This window comes from Platalea leucorodia (assembly GCF_965183815.1).
Source record: "Platalea leucorodia genome assembly, chromosome: 7".
NCBI lineage: Eukaryota > Metazoa > Chordata > Aves > Pelecaniformes > Threskiornithidae > Platalea > Platalea leucorodia.
This window is the reverse complement of record NC_138829.1, coordinates 5,977,225-6,002,060: the sequence shown is the minus strand read 5'-3', so window position 1 is coordinate 6,002,060 and position 24,836 is coordinate 5,977,225. Positions and strand designations below refer to the sequence as shown.

General features: G+C 47.4%; 1 protein-coding gene across 1 annotated transcript in view; it reads left to right on the top strand.

Moving 5' to 3' along the window:
- Nucleotides 1-11,584, top strand: part of ARMH4 (armadillo like helical domain containing 4) — a gene marked incomplete at its 3' end in the record, with an annotated part of 80,620 nt that extends 69,036 nt beyond the window's left edge. The window contains exons 8-11 of the mRNA XM_082317129.1: nucleotides 6,531-6,562; nucleotides 7,582-7,686; nucleotides 11,176-11,310; nucleotides 11,516-11,584. Coding sequence (XP_082173255.1) covers nucleotides 6,531-6,562; nucleotides 7,582-7,686; nucleotides 11,176-11,310; nucleotides 11,516-11,584 — 341 coding nt within the window. The remainder of the gene's footprint in view (nucleotides 1-6,530; nucleotides 6,563-7,581; nucleotides 7,687-11,175; nucleotides 11,311-11,515) is intronic.
- Nucleotides 11,585-24,836: the final 13,252 nt, after the last annotated feature.

Here is a 24,836-nt window from a genome sequence, read left to right as displayed (position 1 = left end):
TGGGGAAGGCAGTGTCAAAAGGATTGATAAGGCCAGGGAAGGAGTTAGGAAACCCATTTTAGCTTCTGCTTTCTGGGTGAGCGTGGCGAGTTGTCCTCCCCATCTCCCTTCCTCCCTGAGGAGGTTTGGGTAGGTCGTGGCAGGCGGCAGCGTGCAGCCAGGCTTGGGTTGTAGCTGGGCGGACAGACAGTTGCATGGTAACTATTAAAGTTCACTTTTTTAATTCAAAGATCACCCACCCAAATTTTTTTTTCTGAAAACTAAATGGTAATTGTCAATTTGACATTTGTTTGATTATCCGGCTGTTCAAGTCTTCTTGAGTTGGGGATGGGGGGAAATGCATTCATCAAAATTCCCATCAAGTAGGTATAGTTTTTCTTCTGGAATGAAAAATATGCTGCCTTCCAGCCAAATGCCATTTTCTGTATTATTTATTTGTGCTAGTAAGTAAATTGGCTATTGTGTTTTTTAAGGAAAAGGAGCCAATGCAGCCTTGTGCCATTAACTTGTCAGATGAAGCACAGAGCATTTCTGCAAAATTGTTCTCACTAGTCTCATTTAAAAGAAAGTCTCACCTGCAAGAGAAAGGGATGAAATCTGTAATGTAATAGGGCAAATTTCTTGGTGTAGACAGACTGATTTAAAATAATCTATCTTTTCTTTAATTTTTACACTTTCACCAGCTCTCCTTTGCTGGAATGAGGAATACAGCTTGGAAATTGTGCGTGTAAGTGAAGGAAGAGGAGAACTAACTATAGCAAATCTCTTGCTCTAAAGTATGTAACAGAGATTGAAGAGACGCTTCAGAGGACAGTTACGTCCCGTTTTCTCACTGCAGAGGCTTACACAGGTAGCTGCTCTGGCAGGGGTGTCTCTAGCAAAGTCTAACCATCAAGGACCAAGTTTACTCCTCCTGACTACCACCAGTTGTTAGCCCCAACCAAAGCAATGCCAAACCCCAGCCGTTTCACAACGGGGAATGGGAAGAGCAGGGTAGCGGCCAGACATGGAAGAGGTGAATGAATTTGTCCTAGGGAAAAAGGCGATGGCAGAGCTGTGCTGAGCTGCATTGGCTGGAAGGTGCAGTTATGTTTCACTGTACCGTAACCTACAAAAGCCTCCTCACTACGTATTCACAATTTCCACACTCTTGCAAATATGCCAACGCGGCCTTTTCCTGCCTTAAAACAACCGTAGCCATGGGTGGGTGGAAGACCTTGTCCTGGCCGGAGAAAGGCAGAGCAAACCCAACATCCATGGCAGGCATTGCCAGTGCTCAGAAATTGCTGCTCTCTTTGCTCCTTGGCTCCATCCGTCTTTGCCTCCTGCGTCTGGTCTGATGCACAGATCACTTGCGGTGGGGACTGTCATCTGCTGCAGTGGGGGCCTTGTCCTTAAACAGCTTCTCTGGTTCCTGAGATAGGGATGCCTCTGATTTCAGACAGACGTGAAAGCAATTAACAGTAGCTGTTAAATCAAAATCTTTTCATGCCCTGAGCATATTGGGGTGACTGATATTTTCTGATTTCTCGGAATGAAGCTTGGTGCAGCTCTCTCATCCTATTGCATGTAAGGAATTACAGATGTAATAGTCGGGTCAGGTTACCTGAGCTCCAGCTTAACCATAAAACCATCCTTCAGCCATTTTCTCTGCCCTTTGGGGAGTCTATAGGAGCTTGGGTGCCACATTTTCACCACTGGTCTAGTGGTTGTGGTGGAGAATTATTAAAAGAGAAGGTGCTGGATGTACCTTCATAAGTATCAAGATGAAGTTCTGGAATGAAGATGTAAATGCTGGATTTGAAAATACAGCGAGATGCACAGGGCAGAGGGATAATGTGCCAGTTTTGCCATGGAGAAACAGAATTGCTTTAGATGATTAAAAAAGCGAGTATGATTAAAACAAGCTGATAAGATGAAACTAAAGGGACAAGATAAAGCAGCAGGGCATCCAAGAGGGGAAGGGGGAGACGGAACTGATGGCAGGAGGGCATGAATTATTGATTGAAATCTCCACCAGAAGGTAAAGTCTTTGCATTTTCTTATCTGGGAAGGGAGAGAATGAATGGGAAGTGAACAGAATTATTAAGCAGCTTTATCATTGCATTGGAGTGGATAATTAGGCAATTAGGATTACTAGAAGTCGGCAAAGCATGAAGCCCAGAGGACTCATGCTCCTGATTTCTGAGGGGGGTGGTGAGGGAAGCAGGGGAAAGCCTTTGGCGAGAGATTTGATGGTGTGTTATGGTGAGGCTTAAAGGCAGAGCCTGGCGCTGGCACCCAGTACCCTGCAGCTTCCAGAACAAAGCGGGGTTCAAGAGACCTGACTAATAAAAAGGAACTTATTTGAAGATGGACAGTCCACGGAACAGCAACAAGAAGTGAGATCACGAGTAAAGGCCACTGATAAGGGTTCAGGGAATGAGAGCACAGGGAGTTGGACTCGATGATCCTTATGGGTCCCTTCCAACTTGAGATACCCTATACTCTAACAGTACATGTGGACCCACTTTTTTCTGTGGTGAGGATGCACAGTAGCCATGGGAGTTACTGTGTAGAAATGTTTGGTGTGCTTTTTCCAGATCTTTGTCCTCAGTTAACATCCCATCTCCTTTCAGGTGAGTTGTTTGTAGAGAGACTTTGCAGGGCCGTATGCTGAGGGTGCTGGGAGATCCCTGAGCAGAGCACCGAGAGGTCAGACGCTTCCCTGGGAGGAAGGTGTCAGACTGTAGTTTAGACTTGCAGTGAATATGGTCTGTCATGCTACCTTAATTTCATTTTCTTTGGTCAGAAGTGACAAATACTCCATTTTCCCCTGATGTAAATCATGCAAACGCTTCATTGTCAGTGGATCTTTCCAGCCGAACTTGGAGGCAGCTTCCAAACCTCTTCCACTTCGATTCACCATTGTAAATGATATCTGATCACCCCCTTTGTAAAGAGGAGCTCTGCGAAAAACAAATGAGCAGCTTGGGTAAGCTGGCTGAATCTCTTCTTGTAGGGGATGCAAAGGAGAGGGATGGGAATACAAGAGCCGTCTCCCACGAGGGTTTGTTTGGATTTATAGCATTGAAGAGTTCAGTGGTGAAAGGAGGTGTTGGGCCATCCAGTGCCATGTACCACAGACCCTCAGATGTCACCTATTGCCCCTCTCCCGAGTCTTCAGCCTGCACCTGGCAAACCCCAAACTTCAGAAACTTTTTGATCATAGGGCGTTTTGACTGTCCCTTTGGACCAGGTTCCTTCATGGAAGAGCCAGGCAGGCACTGCAGGCTGCTGCTTACCTCTGCAAATTAGCCTAACTTCTTTAGTTGGCACCGTGGCTTCTTAATACCTGGCTGCACATTTTCAAGGGGAAAGCTGGGTAAAAATGACTAAAAATAGCACGGTGCATCTGTAACTGTCTGAATTCATCCTGGGCTGCTCTGACGCCAATGCCAGATAACCATGCTCCTGATCCGTGCTCCTGACCTGCTTAATGTTAAGCTATATGTTATTTAAAATTAATTTGCAGAGATGCAGACATTATATAAATCACTGAGGAAATGTCAGATTGTGTATGTAATTTTCAGAAGTGGTCCACACTCATCTAACTCAGCTCCCCATGAAACCAAGGGATCAAAATTAAGCTGAAGCAGAGAGTTTGGTCTAGTCACCATCCTTAAAATGCCACGGAAGAAGAGCCAGCACTGCAGACACTTGTTAGTAATTTCACACCCAGAGACTGTTGCCATTTGTTCAGGACATTCAGTGATCAGGGAAGGAACAAAAAAGGGGATGACGAAAAATACATGGGCTAGAGTATTTGTTACTAATTATTTGCTTGGCCTCATTGGCATGTCACCTCGTGTGCTTGGAGAGTGTTGCATTTTCATGAGAAGGTGCCATCCACAATGTCCCTTTTCCAAGACCAAGTTCAGAATATTAATTATGGATAATGATGGGTAACGATGCTGACTTTGGGACTGTTATTTTCCTCTAGCACAGGTCAGAGGCTTTCAGCTTGTGGCTGCGTTAGAGCGTCTCTTGGATAGGCACCCCGTCTGGGAGAAATCATGTTGTGTTGTTTTCCCTGTTGCCTGGGCTGATTCACGGAGGTGTCTGACGTGCTCTACTTAGCTGAAAACAAGGTCTGGTCTAATAATAAGCAATTGTATAAATAGCAAATAAAGGTTTGTACTGTAGTGTTTGGGGTCCCAACAGACATGCTGCTGTCGCTTGGTAGAGCAGAGGGGAATGAAGCCAGAATCTGTGTTTGTTGGAAGTAGATAGCAGAATATTATTAGATCAGCCCCTGCCTCTAACTTGTCAGAAATACTCTAGAGTTAATTGCTGCTTTAGAGTCACCGTTGTTGTTCAGCTGCAATAAAGCGGGTCAACTATTGACGAGATCATCAATCCTATATAATTATTGTGAAAGACTTGTAAAAACAGGCTTTGTGCTTAGTTTGAGTTGGGACCAACCGAGCATCACAGCGGCTTTCACCGGCTGTGTGCACGCACTGTGCACGCACATGTAGCTGTCTGCTTGTGCACGGAGGACGTCGGTCCAAAGCTTCAAAATGTGCGCTGTGGTTTTGAAGCTGTGGCTGTTCCTGTGTGACTGAGTCACCATCACCACTCCTCCTGGCAGCCTGGAATAAAACACGATAGCATCGTTAAACACGAGAGTCATGAGAAGGCTCTTTGGCAAGGATTTGGGGATGAATTCCTTTGGTTTGCAATACTTGTGGTTTTAAGCAGAATTTTCTGGGTGTTTGGTCACTCTCATGCCTGTCAGCAAGGCAATGGTGTAGGGGCTTTCCTTGAAAGTCTATGTTTACACCCAGTGCTTTAGTGTTACACCTAGAAACCCAGCCGAGAAACCTAGCGCATGGCAGCCGTGCGTTTCCTTCCTCTCTGGTACTCCCCTGGGAGTGAAACACCAGAAATTCAAGGCACGCAGGCTCGGACTGGCAGAGGATGATGGTGACGGCACCTTCAGCAATTGAGTTTACAATGCCTTAGTCCATGCAGGTCAGGACTAATGGTGGGAAGAGTTGATAAAAGTAGACATCTTGTCGTCTTCCAGTGCTGTGGGTGTCTGAGTATGTCTCCTGGATAACTAAGTTTTATTCTTAGCTACCTGTCAGAGATAGGCGAGTTTGCATGTACGTTCCTGTGCCTGTTTCATACTTTTTTCACCTCTAGGTAACTTGGGATCCTTCTGTTTGGAAAGTGTTATATTACTAATAGTTAAAAAGGGAGTATTCAAATCACTTTGAACTTGTTAAAATGATGCAGTTTAATTCAGTGATGCTGACGTCTGGGCCGAGTCTTATTAATTCCTAGCTGCTGTGCTTCTCCGTATTGTATCTGAGATGTTAAAAGGCCATTTACTGATGGCCCTGCTGCTGCACCCTCCCCACTCACTGTAAGGCTCTCATTTCAGTTACCCCGAAGGGTGTATGTGCATGTGCCAACAGGCAGGCTTTAGTACTGCTAATGCAAGCTTTGAAGGAGCTTCTGTAAGAAAGCAGGCTTGGAAATAAGGTCTCCCTCCCTAAAAGGTGTGTTACATTTAGGATCTAATGCATCCTGGGAGAAATAACCCTCAGAAGGACGTTGGTGCATCCAAGACTCCCCTTGCGACTGTAGCATTGTCCTCCTGGAGAAATGGGGATCCTTGACCAGGGCTTAAAACACAGTTGCAGAACCCTGAAAAAACCCAACATTTAACTGTTTTCTTGCCTCTTACCTATAAGCAGGAATTCGTTAAAACATTAGCGGATCTCTCAAAGGCTGAGCATTTTGTCGTTGGTGCAGTGCAGAAGAATCCAGTTGCCTGTGGAGTTAATAAGTTGTGCACCTGCTGCTAAGCGCTTGCAGTTCTTTGAGATTAGCTGAATATTTCATCCCAAAGTACATGCCATTAAAGACTTTTAATTCTTGGGTGTCATATTTCATGCGACTTATATTAACTGTTAGGAAATGAAAGTCTCTGTGATGGCAGTATAAATTTACTTGGTGTAGTAAATTAGTACCTCCAGTGCTATCCCAGTCCTCAGATATTATGTGGTGACTTCTCAGAGCAGGCAGTGGCTGCTTCCAGAAAAGCAGGGGAATAAAAGACAGGGAATAATACTTTCTTAGGCATCGTTACAGGCTATGCCAAATAGAGGGAAGAATATCGATGTGGAGGAGGCCAGTGGAAGAGGATAGCCACGCTGTAAGGTTTTCATCCCACTGTGTGTATGAGTAGTGCTGGTTAAAAACCCACAACCTGAAACACTGTTTTTCATCTTCCTTTTTTAATCACTCTGAAGATGTGAATTGCACAAGCAAAAGCGAGCTTATTGCCTGCCAACTCGCTTGAAGAGTTTCTTGTGTTGATCTGCTGCATTTGCTCTTTTTCATGAATGAGGAGAGAGGAAATCTAATGAAAAGTGTTATCAGCTTGTCAAGTTAATTAGTGTCTATTTTAATACTTTCATTATCATTTGTTACTAATTAATATAACATAAGTAACATGATTTTGTCTTATTTTTCAGTGAGAAGCTGGATGGAGAAGCTGAAAGATAAGGTAGGAGGCTCAGTGTTTCAATTACTTTAAAAGGAAAAACATTTTTACTTGCAGGAATAAATAAACTCTTGTCAGTGCAGTTCATTATCTCTACAAAGACAATTGAGAGAGGGCTTAAAATTTTCTCTGGGAGGCAAATGAACCAGATGCTGCTGTTGTATATAGTGGTGTAAATCCACAGTACATCCCCGATGAGTAGTAACTAAGAGCAGAAGGATGGACAGGGGTATTTGATAGACTTATCTGCGCTAGAAAATCACCTTCTCTTCAGACTACCCGAGTTACTTTTTTATATTGCCCTCTAACTTACCTCCACCCCTTTTCTCTAAGTCCGAAGCTTGGTTCTAGATCCAAGTCAAGAGGATCTGGTGGTCCTCTCTGGCAAGAGGCTGTGTGCCATGCCACCAGCTCTGGATGAGACCTTTCCTGCTTCCACATGCAAGAAGAGCTGCAAATTCCTGGAAGGAAAAAGAGCAAACCCAGGAAGACTGAAAACATAACAGACCCTGATCTTTTCTGCCTGGCGTTACAGGGTGATGGTACACGAAATCAAGAGTTGTGCCAGCCACACGCAGTGATGGCTTTTCATGCGCTGCTGCCCTAGGGCAAATATTAACATTTTGAAATGGTTGTGAAATCTTCCAAATGTTGTGTTGATGCCAGCAAAGCCATGAAGCTAGATGTGAGGTGACAGTAGTGTTTTTAAGACAAGAATTTTGTGACTCAACCGGGCTTGGAAATTCTTGAACAGGATCAGAGTTGGTATAAGAAACCCACCACGAGGAAAATGACTCGATAGGAAACTCCAGCCCCTGAAAATACATCTCTAAGCTTGAGCAGATTGTCACTGAATGAGCCCAGCCTTCCCACGTGATCCCCACCAAATTTCAGCAGCACCTTACCATCAAGTCTGAACAGAGAGACGGGGTCTGGGTATCTGTTTTCCAGGACTGGGGAGTGGAAGGGTTAAGGTGGGTTCCTGCCCAGCCCTCGTTGAGTTCCTTTTCTGCCTACAATAGGAAGGAGGCATGTCTAGTGTGATCTATGCTCATAGCAGAGCACCTTGGCCTGGGATTCAGCCAGAGCAGATGCTGAAAGGACAGAGAATGGTTTTCCTGACGAAGGTAAAAAGCAGACACCAAGACTGGTTCAAGACTGGTTGAGTGCCTGGCGTGAACATAGCATGCAAGGGTCACCTGCTCATGACAGACCTACCCCAGCCAGCACAACACAAGCTCGGGGGCATCAGGTTTCTTCTCACTGAAGCCGTAGCTTTCACTTCTTTCCTCTTGGCACCTTGTTGGCTACCTCTGTCCTTCCCCATTGCAGACGAGGGGGTGCATGGTCCAGTCTCCAAGAGAGTTGCTCTGTAGGGTCTGAACCTCTTGCAGTAGGTGTTGGATTGCATGGCAGTGCCCAGCACAAGCATTGGTGTAACTGGGGATCTGCTCGTGTCCACTTAAAAGAGAGACTCAACCCTGGGCCACCTCCATCCTTTGGGGAACGGCAGATGTGTGGAGGCAGATCTTTCACCACCTTGCTCACATTTTCCCTTAGAAAAGCCCAACAAAAACCACTCCCCCACTGCCAACCAAATGCTGGTGAAGCAAATCACTCCCAAATAAAGCTGCTCACCCCGTTGCCTCCTCTTGCTTGTTGAGTTTATCAGCACCCGTCATAATACATGCCCCTCTCATTTACTGTTGGCAGAGCCTTATCCTCTCTATTTTCCAGTCCCACCATCCAAAAGAGTATCTGGCACATGATGGCCCCATCCCTGAGAGATGTGTCCTCCCGTGTCCATCAGGGCTGCCCTGCCCTGATGGGAAGGGTGTGGGGAGTGTGGGACCAGGAGCACAGGTCAGTGACAGATTTATGGCTGGTCTCCTGCAAACATTGTGCAAACGTTGCATTTGATATGCCGAATAATGGACATGAGGTGCCTCTGAAGTCCTCTGTTGCTGTTACCTCAAAGTCCAGTGGAGCCAGGAAGGTCATGGTCATGGATTGGGTGTATTAAAAGCATCCCTAGCATCTGTGAAGAAGCTGCATCTTCCCCATGGGCAAGGGATAAAGTGGCTTCGGAGCTGCCTGTGAAATGCGGTAGCCTACCAGGCAAGTGCAGAAGCCCTCATGAGTTGGGCTGTGTGACACAGAAGGACTGGGAGAACAGGTCCTGGATCTGCTTCACATTGCAGGCTTTTGGGGTAGAAATTGTTGGTCCATCTGTTGGGGGAAGCCTGTAAAAGAGCATGGGCTGGCCACACGTGATAAAGGCTCACGGACGGGCTAGAGAGTTCACGTATTAAAACCAGTGGTTACTGATACAGAAACTCAGCTGGGCAGCAGCTAAAAAGCCATTTCCAGTCTCCCCTCACCGCCCATGCCAGCAGCAAAGTTCCAGAAATAGAAAAACCCATGCTGCACTAATTAGGTCACCCAATTAAGGCACCTTAATTGCCTCGCAGAGATAGTCTTTTGGCTGTGCTCTCACTAACCTCCTTTTTTGGGAACTGGGGTGCTGGCACGCAGCCCCCTTCCAAGTGCATGTGCTGAGCGGGGCTGGGCTTCCTGGGAGGGCGTTCAGGGAACCTGCACGATGCAGCTGAAGATCCCTCAAGCCTTGGGATCCAGGCACAAAGTTGTTACTATTTAAAGCACCGAGCAGGATCTGGAGGGGTTTGGGAGAGCGAAACAGCCCTTGTGAGCACTGTATCTGCCCTAGATGAAAGCAATTATTTTCATTCTCCAGGTAAGCGTTCGAAGCCAGGGCAGCACACACTGAATAGCGTTTTTTTTCCCCCCACTCTGGATTATGGAAGGAAAGCAATTACCGTGTAAGCATGTGTTGTAAGTTGTGTTGCAGTTTGGGAACGCAGATGAAGATGAGTGGTTGTAAGCAATGGACTGAGGCTTGCTAAGAGGTGTCTGATTCTGTGTGTGTCCCTTGGCAGGTGTAAAATCTATTTTGGGGGGTGTAGATGTTGAAGGGTAAAGCTAGTGCCACAGCAGAGGACTCTGTTGCTGCAGTGTGAATGAAGGCAGCGCTAATGAGGGAGGGAGCCAGGCTGCACCTGCCTCCCTTACTCCATTGAGCCCCCCAGCCTCAATTAGGTGAGGATGCTGAAGCAATTTGGCACTTTAAAACTTTCATTTTAAAAATAAACTTTCATTTCAAACAGTGAAATATAAAATAACGAGCACTTGGGAATATTTTCCAAAGGATTTTAAATGTATAAATGTGTAATTTTAAATTAGTCATGCTATCTACATTTTTTTAATGGGCAAGGCACACATATGGGTCATAGCAATTGAATTAGAGCTGATTTACGTTTGCTGTGCTTCCCTTAAGGCCAGCTGAAGGTCTGCACAGCCTCTCTCTATGTCATTGTCCTGCTCATGCAGGTGACCCCTTCCCGTGCAAAGCAAAAGCATTTGGTTCAAAGATTTTGAGTACGAAGCCGAGGAGGCTGAGGCTGGGCTGGGCAGGCAGAAGACAAACTGGTTCTTCTCCCTGCGAGGTGTGAGCACAGACTGGCTTTGCACTTCAGCTCCCTCAGAGACCCAGCTGTGGGTGCTGAGGGCAGCTTCTGCTGTCCCCATGCTGAGATATGGCACTAGGGTCCTGGGGGACTTGCCTTCCCATGCCAATGTGTCTCTGGGAAGCACGGGAGCTGTGTAATACTCTTTACTGGAGGTATATTTAGCAGGTTGGCCACGGTAAGACACACTCCAGCAATCAGAGCTGGCCAGGAGGATGCTGGGTCCCTTTGCCAGCCACCTCCCACAACGGAGGTCAGCATCCCTGCTTCGCAGTGCAGCCTTTCTCCAAAAACAGCTCCTCGCCCATTCTGCCCGCTCCCTGGCTGGTGCCTGCCGTCTCGCCTGGTGGCTCTTACACACTGGCTCCTCTGCCTGCACCGTGCTCTCCTCTGCCTGCTCCTGCCGCCCCGAGGGCTGCGGGACGCTGCGGAGAGCTGTGGGCAGCGCGGTGCCATGGCACTCGTCACCGCACCACTCGGTGCCACGCTGCTAGTCCGGATAACGGCAGCTCTCGACTCTCCGGCTTGAGCTCTGTTGACCATGGCCAGACGTATACCTGTGCCTTGATTTATGCTGGTGGTACCTGGGGAGCGCAGAGCAGCACTCAGCCTACTTTACACAGCGTGTAGTGAAGCTGTTTGGGTGGCCACAGGTCTTTGTTGTGGCTCGAGATTGCCTGCCCTTGGCAGTCGAGGTTTTCCTTCACAAGTGCACCCGTATTAACAGACTCTTCAGCCCAGCACTTGCAACTCTGCACCGAAATTGTTTCCTCTCCTAAAGGCAGGCAAACACTGCAGTGTCTCAGCTATCACAAGGCAATATCTGTTAGCAAATTTGACGGTGAGTGAGCCGTGGTGGTTACCAGCTTGGTCCTGGAGTGGGGCTGGCTGAGGGCTTGCTTAGCGATCCTGGAAGCAGGGCTTATCCTATGCAGGTGAGTGATAGGGACTCAAAACCAATAAACTTTGACGAAAGCAGCGTAGGGATATATTGCAGTCCTAGACTGGTGGAAGATGACTCTGAAAGGATGTTTTTTTGAGTGCTGCTCTGCTTCTCTCTTTTCCACATAGGCAGGATACATGTCGGGGATGCTGGTTCCTGTAGGAGTCGGAATAGCCGGAGCCCTCTTTATCCTAGGAGCGCTCTACAGCATTAAGATTATGAATCGCCGAAGGAGAAATGGCTCAAAGAGACATAAAAGAAAGGTATGACAACTGTGAAGGAAAAACCCCCATCTGTTCCCACCCACTCTCCCGTTACCCATTTTGGCTGCAAAGCGAGCGCAACCTGGTTATGGTTTGTCTGGGTTGAGGTGCCCGGGACCTCTCGGTTCGAGTATGGGGGGGATCCAAATGCTCAACATTTCCTTTTTGCATGTGGAGGTCTTTCATGTTTCTTTTCTTCCCCTAGCAGAGGGAATTTAACAGCATGCAGGACCGAGTCATGCTCTTAGCTGACAGCTCTGAAGATGAATTTTGAATCGAACTGCAGTGCCCTTGTGATAGCCCATGACTTTTAAAAGGAGGGAGGGGGAGAAAAAGAACAAGTGACTTTCTGCTGCATCGCTGCTCTCCGCCGCCCCGAGCCACCGAGCAGTGGTCGGTACCACCCTGGCGAAACGGCATGCTGTGCTCTACGTGTACCACGCAGTGATGTTTGTTTTGATACAGTAGTGAGATTTCACATTCGCACCCGGCGCCTCATTCAGATCCACAGCGCATCTTGTTACAGCTGGAGCTGATGCATATGGATGATTATTTTCCTATTATCCTGGTGTACTGTTTTGATCCTGGCTGGCAGTAATCTAATCATAACGATAGCTCTCACCTAACCCGGGAATGGAAATCTTTACTGTGAATGACTTCTGTCCAATTTGTTAATTTTAAATGTTACATTACCTGAGCTAAAGTTCATTAGTGCTAATATTAGCTGCTCTGCTTAATTAATGAGTTATACACTTGAACTGTATCCCTTGCCACCTGAGAAGTGCCCAAGTACAGTGTTGTTGATACAGTTTGAAGCACATTTCTGCACTTGGTTCCCCAAATCTCACCCCCTCTTTCTTCCTTCAGCTCAGCTCCACGCTTCTTGGAGACACACAGGAATGGCCTCCACACTTGATTCACAACAAAAATCGTAGTCCATTTTCAACCAGCACTGTCTGTTACAGCACAATAAATACCAGCGCTCACGTACTGACGGATAGTCTTGCATGGATCTCTTAGCTTTTGTTCAGTGTGCAAGTCGGTAAGAGAAGAGGCAGGTCAGGGGTTTCTTCAGCTTCTGCCTCCTGTTTGAAGGACAGTAGTTATTGGGTTATCTGTTTCACAAGGTGCCATTCACATAGAGATGAAAGCAGAGCATCTGTCTCCTTTACCCACTGGAAATTGCATTTTCAGCCCCTGAAAGCTGCATGAATGGCAGCAGCTTTGGGGGATCTGGATGGGTCTTGTCTCCAGACCAACGAATGCAGAAAGGCACCAAAGTTTGCGGAGCGGCTGGCTGTTGGTGTCGAGAGATTTATGGCGAATAGTTGGAAAGCAGCAGCAGCCACAGCTGGAGGGATGTCTGCTATGGAGAGGTGAAATGGTCACGCTGGGGAGCCCTTGGCCATGGGGGAGAAGGGGAAGCTGTAGGACAGATGGCCGCAGAGGGTTGTGGAGGTGAAGACCAAGGGTGGCACGGGGTGAGGGCAAGCTGCCATGCTGTCTGGGCTGCTAGGACTGGGTTGCAGAGGGAGACAGCCAGCATCTGAGATGTTACTGGAACCGAGCAGGGGAAACTAATGTTGCTTTGCACAGAAGTGCTGTCAAAATAGCTAGAAAAAGGGCTGCGTTACTTTATCTCTGTATCTGGTTGTGAAATGACTTCAATCTGACATTTATGCAAAACATCCACGTTTCTGAAGTGAGAATCACTGTTCTGTGGGGAATCATCCTTCATACAAGGAACACTGTTGCCGGAGGAGACCTGATTAGACAAAAAAAGCCAGACCACACATCTACTGAGATTAAATCCCACTGAGTCTTCAAAGAAGTCGGAAGAGAGTTTGAGGAGGGGCAGATGCAGGATTTCATTCCTTGTAAAGGTGAAAAGGCCAGTCAGATTGTGAAGGGTAGATGTAGATGATGGTAAGCAAATGTCTCGTGGGCATGTGAGTGGGTTTGCAAGGCAGGACATTCAGAAGACCTGCCTGAAGCTCAGTTCTCTCTTGAGAGGGTCAGGGCCTCCTCTGGACATTAAGTCATCAGACGTGATGTTCAGCTCCAAACAAGCAGTGCTTTTCAGAGCCCAAGTACGTTCCTGTAGGCCTTACCCACACATCTACTGAGTCACCTGGAGAAGGACAGGCAGGACAACGTGTATTCAAAATGATGCTACTGATGCTAGTCTTTCAGTCGGAGAGCTGTACGTGGTCCCTCACACATTCATCCTGCTGAGTGCCTGGGAAGCAGGCTGAGGGAGGCACAGTAAAACACGGTCCATCAACATGTTAGGGAGTCTTCATACCCCAGTCCCTCTAGGACAGGCTTTCCCAGCCAGGGCTCCACAGTGCTTGCATCTCTCCCTTTTTGTTCCTGAAACTTTGACCAGGAGAATTTTGCTTTGCTAAAAACAGCCCCATGTCTTTAACAGGCACTGACTGGCAGCCCACTGTTAAGTCCAGGTGCCCCCTATCCAAAATTGAAGCCTCCTTCTTCCATAACAAATGATCAGTCCAAGCTAAGAACAACTTTTCCTTCTGGACTGATCTCTCCCTATTTCCTTTTCATTCCTAAGTCTCTTGGAGCTTGGAGGTCATTGGGAGGTGTTAACAGTCCAGTTGAGTGTTGCTGGCTGTCTTGCAGTTTTGGGAATCAGGAAATATTGTCCCTTGGGCTCTTTGATGATTTGTTCCTGGCAAGGCTTGATGAGGGTCACAAGGTGGAATGACTTCTCCTCCATTCCAGTTTGCTTGAGATCATCTCCAGAAAGGCTTGTCTTTTAAGTACAGCAACAGGCAGGCTGGGAACAAGACTACATAGGCAGCTGCAAGATGTTCTTGAAATGCTTTACCCTGGTCCAGCCAGGGAGGCGTGGAGAATAAGCAGTGACAAAGGGCATTGGCCTCTCTGCAAGAGGGAGTCTGTCTTGGAGCGGAAAGGACGGTAGCTGGGCTGGCTGAGTCCTTTGCATGCAACTGTAGCCTGAAAGAGAGACCCAAGGTAACACTGGAAAAGAGGAGCTGCCAGCGATACTGCAGAACATAGCAGATGTACCAGCAAGACCCGAGCAGCTGGGGATCAGCAGGGTTTTGTGCAATAACAGCCTGCGAAGGACAGGCTCCTCTTGCTTTTGTCTTAATGGTATTGTGCCTGCAGTGTGTGATAATGGCACAAGTTGTGTTAAGTAACCGATAAAATGCCGAGCTCCTGGCCGGTCGGGGGGAGGAGGAGGGATGGATGAGCGAGGCTGCTGGTCTGAGCGTAAGTACCTCAGCTCCGGCAGTGCAGGAAGAGCTTTATGGATAGGTTGTCAATTTGATGGATTGGGAAGGCTGGTGAGGAGGTGCTGTGGCCTTCCATTATGCTAATAAATCCACAGTCTGGGAAGCACTGACTTTACAGTAGCAATCAGTTTCACTGTCTCTCTTCTTCTCCCTCTCCAACATAATGAACTTAAGAAATTAAAGGCAACGCTGCCGGTCAGAATGACGAAGGCAGTGTTTTAGTGCATCAGCTGTGTGCCCTAATGTCCTCAAGAACCAGGCTTCACTTGGCCAGGACATGGAGTGGGTGGCTGGGATGCTGGAAATCAACGGTACCGTAAGTGGGGCTGACAAATGGTTGCAAATATTGGAGCTGTTATATGACAAGTATGGTGGGACAAACTGAGCAAGCAGGAGAGTTGTAGCCAAAAGGGAGGTCCAGCTGAATGCACAGTTCAGTGTTGACTCTCTAGTCTGTGCTGGAGCCAGACATGTGGGCTAGAAGGGCTGCCCAAAGATTTTGCTTGTGGTCCAGCTTCACTCCCAGGCCTGTCTCTGGCTCTGAACACCACCAACCAAGGTGCCTTGGTTGGGAGCTGCTGGTTGGCAGAAGACTGCTGTTGGCCAACTTTCTGAGCCACTCAGCAGGGCAGAGAGATCCCAGCTGATGTCCATTTAAAGTGGAGGTGTTTGTTGAATAGCTGGTTTTGGATAGCACCTGCCCCAGAGCCTGGAGGCTCCCCATGTCTTCAGTTTAGTTCTTAGTGTGGAGGCAAGAGGGAGCCAAAACCAGCCTTGGGTCCCAGTGAAGGCTGTAGGAGCCTTTGGAGCACAGACAGTGCTTCCCAAGCACAAATACAGGGTGGAGGATGGACTGAGAGCAGCCCTGAGGAGAAGGACTTGAGGGTGTTGGTTGATGAGAAACTCAACACGACCCGGCAATGTGCACCTGCAGCCCAGAAAGCCAACCGTATCCTGGGATGCATCAAAAGAAGCATGGCCAGCAGGTCGATGGAGGTGATTCTCCCCCTCTACTCTGCCCTCGTGAGACCCCACCTGCAGTACTGCATCCAGCTCTGGGGCCCCCAACGTAAGAAGGACATGGACCTGTTGGAGCGAGTCCAGAGGAGGGCCATGAAGATGATCAGAGGCTGGAGCACCTCTCCTGTGAAGACAGGCTGAGAGAGTTGGGGTTGTTCAGCCTGGAGAAGAGAAGGCTCCAGGGAGACCATATTGCAGCCTTCCAGTACCCAAAGGGGGCCTACAAGAAAGCTGCAGATGGACTTTTTACAAGGGAATATAGTGACAGAACAAAGGGTAATGGCTTTAAACTGAAAGCGGGTAGATTTAGATTAGATATAAGGAAGAAATTTTTCACTGTGAGGGTGGTGAGGCAGTGGAACAGGTTGCCCAGAGAAGCTGTGGGTGCCCCATCCCTGGCAGTGTTCAAGGCCAGGTTGGATGGGGCTTTGAGCAACCTGGTCTAGTGGAAGGTTTCCCTGTCCGTGGCAGGGGGGTTTGAAGCAGATGATCTTTAAGGTCCCTTCCAACCCAAACCCAACCCTTGATTCTATGATTCTATGACAGGGTTTTCTGCAGTGCCCCTGTCGTCAGTGCAATTTCTGCAGGTCCTTAAAGCACAAGCATCATTGAGCTCTTTCCCTTCTCATCCAAGGCCAGTAGACTTTGGACTGGGCTCTTAAAAATATTCTCTGTACAACTCTTGGAGTTTGATTCATTTGCTTGAAATTATCAGATTGCAGGGAGGGGAGGAGGGTTTCAGGTAGGAGCTGAAGCCTCCAGTCTCTTCATGCTCTACTCATTTAATTTATACCTCTGTATCGCCAAGCAAGCAGAGTCTTTTGAAGGAGACAGGAGACAAAAAACAGCCAAGAATTGCCCTCCTCATCCTCCATGCTAGGTGAACTGCAAGCCCCTGAACGGAGAGGTGGGTCGTGACACTGCTAATGCGGCCTCGGCCCCGTGCAAAGGCACAGCTGTGATGGCAACTTTGCTGCAGCAATAATAATCTCTCGACCCAGCACAAGATGAGTTGCTTGCCTTTGTTTTAGGTTTTCCTGATAGCACAAGCCAGAATTTATTGTAGGCATTACACAACTGCTTCGGCACCTACAGCCCCATTTCCAAGGAGAGGAACCAGCCTGCCTGCCATGCAGCTCTTGCCCTGATGAAATGCGCCCGCACTCTACAGCTGCCGATTTTTTAAGGTGTCTCCTGTGCCAGATGTTCACCCTAGGTGAGGTTTCTCTGGACTGCGCTGCTTCCACAGAGCGATATTAGCAGTCCTTGTGCTTTCTTGTGGTTTTCTATTTTGGAAAAGAACAACTCCTCATACTGTAACTATGGAATGTAGCACTTTTTGTTAAATGAATACATTGGGAAATAAAAAGCTGTCCATCATATCTGACTTGAAGCGCCTTGTCTTCCTGATTGGTGGTTCATGGCATTCACTGTCTCTCAGGTAAAGCTATGAAGTGATCGCTTGGAAGACTCAAGTGTTGCATTTCTTTCTCCTCACTGTGTGGTTGGTGCAAGGACTCATGCTGGGCTTGCAGGAGCAACACAAGCAGTGGGGAGCCTCAGCCTGGGACTTTTTGGGTAGAATTTACCTGGTGTCGGCCATAGGCTGTGATGAGTAACACCCCAAATTCCCTTAGCTGGGTTTCCAGTAGCTGTAATGAGCCCCAACACTGACATGTTTACACTGTTGATCTTGACATATAGCCAGGTGTCTCTTTTTGTTTTTTCATTTGCCCTTTCTGTTTTGCCCCGTGAGCACAAATCTTTCAAGACGGTGCATTTGTCTGTGCACAAATCTTTCAAGACCCCAGTAATATGGCACTGGTGACCCTTGAGTCTCAGTTGTGGGTGCTGCAAATGTTTCATAAAAGAGCAGCCCTATTGCAGGTGAACGTTATCGCACACACCTTGACGGACCTGCGATCCAAGCAGAGGAACCAGAAAGACTTGTGAGTGAGTAAGAGGTGTACGGGCTGGGTTTGTACTTGCCTTCCCAGTCCTGTTTGCAGATGTCCTTGCATGCATTGCGTTATTGCGTGCAAGTACACGGGCTGGGTATGCGTCCTTTTGCCGTATTGCGTATAGGTGGAGGCCACAGGGTGGGACGGTGAGCCAGCGGGGCACACAGCCGGCCCGTGGCGGTGGCTGCCCGCCCCTCTCCAGCGTCCTCTAGTAATAAGAGCCAGCAAGAACTATTTGTCCAAGTGTGTGTATTTTCTCTAATGAAAAATGGCTTGTTCAAAACAAGAAATTCCCAGGGAAATAGCTGTTTGGGGATTGCATGAACACATTCTTTGCTAATTGGTAGTTGCCAAAACCAATATGTATATTCATGAAGCTGTTTGCTGCATTGCTGACTTTTCCCACTGAAAAACAAAACCTGCTGAAAGAAGATAAACAATGACAATGGGTTTTTTCCATCGGTTTCTTTCCTAAGGAAATGACTCTTTGTAATCACGCTGCCCAGCTGTGAGCCTCTGTCCATCAGCCTGTCTCCTCCCAATGTCCCTGCCTCTGCCAGCCAAGCAATGGGTTTGTGAATACCCATGGAGGTATTTAAAAGCCGGGGAGATGTGGTGCTTAGGGACATGGTTTAGTGGTGGACTTGGCAGTGCCAGGTTAACGGTTGGATTCAATGATCTTAAAGGTCTTTTCCAACCTAAAATATTCTATTATTCTATGATTCTATGACCAAATGCCTACATGTGAGCGCACTACATTATTAGCATGCATATATGCTAAGATATATGCACATATGGAAGTTTAGCCAGTGGGTTATAGATACACAGAACCACGTGGTATTTGGAACACAAATTTTCCACCTGCCAGGCACAGTGCTTTTTTTGAATTTACTCTAAGTCTCTTCAACTTCTGTCTTTTCTCAGTCTGATTTCCTGCAGATTTACCCCATGTCTAACATAAAACTTATCGCCTGCAGAAATCTGCAGGAGACACAAGAGGGATCCAAAACAGGCATCAGCTGAAATTCGCAATTAGAGGAGAAGAGAAGGTGCTGGGAAGGGAAGGGGAGGCTGTGGCTGGCTCTCAACGGGGCTCTGAGGGCAAAGCCTCCAAAGCAGAACCCAAAGGTAGGATGGTAAATGTTGAAAATCTCTTCCCAGAGTGGTGGAAATGTGTCACGCTCTCTTTCTGTCCAGCAAAAGGCTTCTTAGCATCCAGATGGTGGGGAAAATCTCCCCAGGCTCCTTGTAGGAACAGGCTGAGCTACAGTTCTGGTGTCCCTGCTTTTACCATCAATGCAGTAAGAGGAGCACACAATCCCTCTTGGCAGATTAGCTGTGATGGCTAAGCCCTACCTGCCCGCGTCGCCTGTAGGATGCTTCAGCATTGCCTTCACGTATGGAGCTATGAGGCTTCCCCACAGGGCTCCTGCCTGGAGGGGAGGGGGCCAGCGGCATGGGTGTGGGAGGTGGGGGAGGTCGGCATGGCTCACAAGCTGATTAGTCCTTGACAGGGACACCCCAAGGACAGCCCTGGGAGACACAAGGTGTGAGACCAGCTCCACGTCTTGGGAGGAGTTGGTGGACCCTGGTGCTGCCTTCAGCTGGCACCTACGATTTCATTCCTGGGCTCAAAGGTCACATTTAGCAGAGTCCAGGCAGGAATATTCATGGGCAGGTCCATACCTTGTGTTGGCAAGTGCATTTTGGCCAAATCCATGCCCAGATGCAATGGCTCTGACAATAAAACTTTGCCAGAGACCTAAGCAACTGCTGGCATTTCCCAGCCACTGATGCGGCTTCAACACAGGGGTCTGTGGAGGGGCACTGATGGAGTTGAACAGCAGCTCTTGAGTATCCCTTTCCAAAAATGTCCCAGAAAGGTCTTGGGTCTTGCACATCATGCAAGAGAAATGTTAACCTCTGTGCTGTGGCCAGCATTTGGGAGTGGAAGCTTACCTACCCTTCCCGGAGGTTTCCAGGGGCTCCTGGCAAAGTATTTATTTCAGTATGATGGATAATGAAGGCACTGTAGGGAAAGCAATAAAAGTTTTGCTCCAAATCCAGTGCTTGGGGACCAAACTTGACACTCAGGGAAGGATGCCACATCCAGCCTGGTGTGACAAGCTCCGTTGCACAGCTGTTTCCAGCTCGTGCTCACAGCATCCTCATCTTGAAGCCCATGGATTTGGCAAGAAATAAATCTGCAGCAGTGAGTTGGAAAGGGACCGGTGTGGTGCCTGGCAAGGCTGCCTGGGCACTACTGCCGGCGGGGCGTGAGCAAGCATCACCCGGACCAGCAGGAGTTCACTCAAGCAAAATGAATTTTCCAACTCTTACATACAAAATGACTCGAAGAATAAACTGCAGTCATTGAGGATCTTCACTAATGAATTCATTGTCATCTGAAGCCGAGGAAATGGAACTGGGTGATGAGAACAAGGCTGATGTTAACAGAGGTTCACTGCACTTCAGTTTTAATCTCTTTTTGTTCTTTAATGGAGAACAAATTGGTAATGTGGTAAAAAAGAGAAAAGAAAATCCCTGCAAAAATATGACCTTATTCATATAAAAGGTTATTCAGCAATAAATCAAGAATTTCTGCAGTAAAATTAAAACAGCTGCTATTACACAAGCAAAGTCTAGATAATGAAATCATTTGCCAGCATCAGGCTGTAATTTGACCTGGGATTTTGCAGTCAAAATATTTAAAACACTGGGTTTAATCAAACTTTTTATCAGGAAGCTGAAAAACTTTATTTTAAATAATTGATTGACTAGCTATTTTTTCATTTTTAGCTCTTTTCCCAAGGTTCATTCTCACTCATCAATATGCCCTTTAAAACTTATTGATTTGCCTCTGGAGACTGTCTGCCCATGGGGTTGTGCTTTTTTCTTGCCATAACTTACTCCGCACTTATGTGCACTTATTTAAGCAATTTCAGGGCTTCTGATATATTTTTTTTCAGGGTATTTACATCTTTCATTTTTAATATTAAAAAATAGCAAATAACATCTTTCCAATCCACTGGCTGATTGGTTTTGCATTACACTCCGGTCTGGTTAAATCTCACTTGGATGCAGACTGAAATTCAACTGAAATACCCAGAAATTGGATTTTTGTTATACGAGCAGCAGCGGGGCCGCTGCGGGTGGGAGCTTTGCCACTGTGCAAACACTCAGGACCTGCTTGTGGTGACAAACCCTTGCCTATGGGCACACAGGGCTGTGGGGTTTGCTGGTGGGGTGATGGTTTGGGAGACTAAGTGACACGCCAGCAACCTTGGTCCGTGTGTCCCAGGGGAGACCGGAGCTGCCACTGCTTTAGCATGGTTGGGCATGAATTGCTAACTAGAGAGATCGATATTATGTTCGAGGCGCAACCGTGGCCAAGGAGACCTACATAAAAAATACTCTGGTCTTGGGTTTAAAATGAAAAGGAGGGAGGTAGTAAAATGCATCATTGAATCAGGGCTGGAATGAGAGAAAGCTGCACTGTGCATGAGTGCTGGGTACATGAAAGTTATTTATGGGTGTCAGGTCTCTGGCTCCTCTGGACCGTGCCTGTAGGTGGATTGCATCCAAAACAGTGGTAAAGATTTCTCAGGGTGTTTTGTTCTTGCTGTAAGTGACAAAAGAGTTTCCGAAACGACCATCACTTACAGGATCTGGCTGTTAGGCAGGAGGTTGCTGCCACGGGGCTGGAGGAGGGGGATGCTGCACACCCCTTTGCCAGCGGTGCCTCCTCCCTGCCAGCTCTGCCTCCGCTCACCAGCCTGGGGCCAACATCAGCCACAAGGAGCCCTGATTTATTGCACACATCTTGGCTGGATTTTCACACAGTTGGGTCTTCTCACCCGATCTTATATGGCCTTTGCTGCTAGAGTAGCCATCTATTTGGCAGTGCCTTTATGGAAGACACTTCTATTTATAAAAGACAAGAGAAGCTTTGCTGATGGATTTCTCCCCTAATACCTGATGCTGCTGAGCATCCCGGTCTGATTGGGAAGCGCCTGTCCTGTCAAGTGCGACAGATCACACAAAGCAGCCCTTGCTGGGAAATATGTCTGCAATATTTGACACTGAGCTCAGCAAACGCTCAGGAGGTGCCCATGGGTCCTCGTCCCACCAGAGTGCTGGGGCCACATGCCTCTGAGCATGGGGAGGCGAAGGCACCAAAAGCAGCTGCCGACTGATTGCAATGCCCATTGCTCACCAAACTCCCTGCTCAGTTTTATCAGCTGTGTGTCAGTGCAGGACAAGAGCACTTTTTAATCTGCCAAAAGTAATTGTTTTTAATGCCAGACTTAATCCAAAGGATGACATTTAATCTCCTCCACAGGGTGTAATCTATTTAGGTGCTAAACGAGTTCCTGGATGTGGTTGCCTTAGACCTCCAGGGTGCCATAAGTGAGAAAAAATTACAGGGATGACATATCCATATGCTTTCATGTCAGACATTTCAATACGTTGATGAATGAGCTGTGCTCCCCACATAACGCTGGGGCGATGCACCGACTACCTGATCTCTGCACAGGGGCCTCTGGGCTGAGCTCATGGGGCAGACCAGAAAGCTGGATCTGTCTATGGCGTTGCTCTGGGAGGTGCCATCACATGAGCATCACCTTCACCATCCCTGAAACCTTCATAAAATTGGCAGTGAAGCATCAGTGAGGTCTTCGAGGGGGGGGCCTGGTGGTGGCCCTGATGCTGCATGGATGGAGGCTGGCTCATGTGTGGAGACCACATCTTAGTGGCACAGAAGTTGCTGTGCTTTTAACTTCTCCAGATGGTTTGACAAAACAATATCTCTGGGATGTGCAGGGGTGACTGTGCGTGGCTAGCTCTAAGTCAAAGGCGACATTTATAAGGTGAATTTATAATTAAATTTGTCTTCTGTAAAAAAAAAAAGCCAACAGAAATAACCCAAGTCTATCCTCATTTCCAGCAAAGCAGGGGAGAGGGCAGTGAATTGTTAAAGGCTCAATAGCAGTGTATGAGCTGGTGAGCACATGCTTGAGAAGACATTCCTCTAAAATTGAAACTGAAGAATGTGGTTTAATAGCATTAAAAATAAAAGGCTAATAAAGGGATTTGGCTGCATGCAAGCTGTACATCATCTATTAAAAATGAGTATTTAATTGGATATTTGTTTTGCAGTCAGCCTACTAGGCTTAAAAATACATGCTACTGTCCTGAAATATTTAAATGATCACACCTGGGTGTAGAAAGGAGATGAGGCTGTGGAAACACTAAGCCAGAAGATACACAGTTTTTTTTGGATGGCAGAGTACAGACTTTGAGGAGACAGGCAACACGAAGGACTTATTATTTAACATTTACCTTACAACAAAGCAAAGTGCTCTGAGCCATGCTGGGTCTGGCAGTGCTGGATAACATCCACAGGCATGCGATGGCTCAGACCACCTAACATGTAGGGTCAAATCTGCAAATGTGCCACAGTCCAGAGAGGGCTTTAAGCATGTGTGGTTTGGGAAATTCATATGGGTCAAGCGTTATTAGAGCCTGAGAATCTGCACAGAGGCTCTCTTCTAGATACCCCAGTCTGACAGAAATCTGAAGCTCAAATCTTAGAGTGAATTGATTGCGAGATCCAGTGCCATAGCAAACCCCAAGCCTTTACGCTGGTGCTCACAGAGCTGCACATGGGAAAACCACAGTTTTGGAATTTTCTGGAGAAGAAGTATTTCAGCTGACACTATGGAAATAAAATGTTAGTGCTATTTTATGGACTGAACATTTGATCTGAAGAATGGTGAAGTTGAAGGAAGGGCTCTTGCTTGCCTGACCGTTCTTGAGGTGACACACCTATGGCCACTGCTTGTAAGATAAACTTGAAGCAATATATGTAATTTTGGATATAGTCAACAGTAAATAAGTATATACGTCATCAAGGATTCGTATGGTGGAGAAGGGAAGTTGTGCAGTAGACAGCCTAGATTTTGCAAGTGAACCTAACACTGGAAATACTGCCAATCCTGCTGACAATTCAAGTCTGCATCTGGCAAAACCCAGGACATTGTAATGGAGCTGGCTGGACCTGCAGCATTTTGGGCAGTGATGGAAACATTTGCATGACCATGTAACTACAAGGGAAGATGGCGAAGGCTCTAGAGCACAAGTCTTATGAGGAGTGGCTGAGGGAACTGGGGTTGTTTAGCCTGGAGAAGAGGAGGCTGAGGGGAGACCTTATCGCTCTGTACAGCTACCTGAAAGGAGGTTGTAGCGAGGTGGGGGTCGGTCTCTTCTCCCCAGTAACAAACAATAGGATGAGAGGAAATGGCCTCAAGCTGCGCCAGGGCAGGTTTAGGTTGGATACTACGAAAAATTTCATCACTGAAAGGGCTGTCAGGCCCTGGCCCAGGCTGCCCAGGGAAGGGGTTGAGTCCCCATCCCTGGAGGTATTTAAAAGACATCTAAATGTGGCACTTAGGGACATGGTTTTGTGGTGGACTTGGCAGTGCTGGGTTAATGGTTGGACTTAATGATCTTAAAGGTCTTTTCCAACCTAAATGATTCTATGATTCTAAGTGCAAAGTGCTTGAAGCCCAACACAACGTAGCAGACTGCTGTTGTGTGGCCATGTAAGCATGTGGTGGAGCTCACGCTTGGCTTGGGCCAAGCCAGCCTGTGCCCAAATTCATTGTATATTGATTTAATAGATGGGGAGGACACGTCCTTGATAGTACAAGTGCCTGACAGTGATTTGCTTCATGGCTGAGCATCCTGGCAGGTCTTGCGCTGCATGGGAGGAGGGAAGCCCATTTCAGGATGGAGAGTTGGCAAAGGGATGTCTCTGCTTCTAGGAGAGCAGCAGGGTGTGACAGACCGAGCCCAAGCTGGGACACCAGAGACTGAAGTTCACATGCTGCAACGTTGCTGAGTGATCCACTAGCAAATTAATTTCATCAGCTTTAGTTTCCCCTTTTTAAGAGGGCAAAAGGCTCCGCTGAAATGTGCATGGCCATGCCGATGACAGTCACTGTTGCAGGGGCAGGTGTTTTTCCTAAGTGGAAGTGCAGTGCCTTAAGACAAAAAGGTTTTTCTCTGCAGTTTGATTCTTCCTCTCTGATATATTGAAGTGTCCAATGAACAAATTGCACACAGGTTAATTTTTTTTTTTTTTGCCTAAAGCTAATCACCAGCTCATCACGGAGAGCGCGAGGTGCAGAAAGCAGCACCTTCAGTTGCACAACTTCCGTACAGCGCTTCCTCCTCTGGAAGGAGCCAAAAGAAAGAG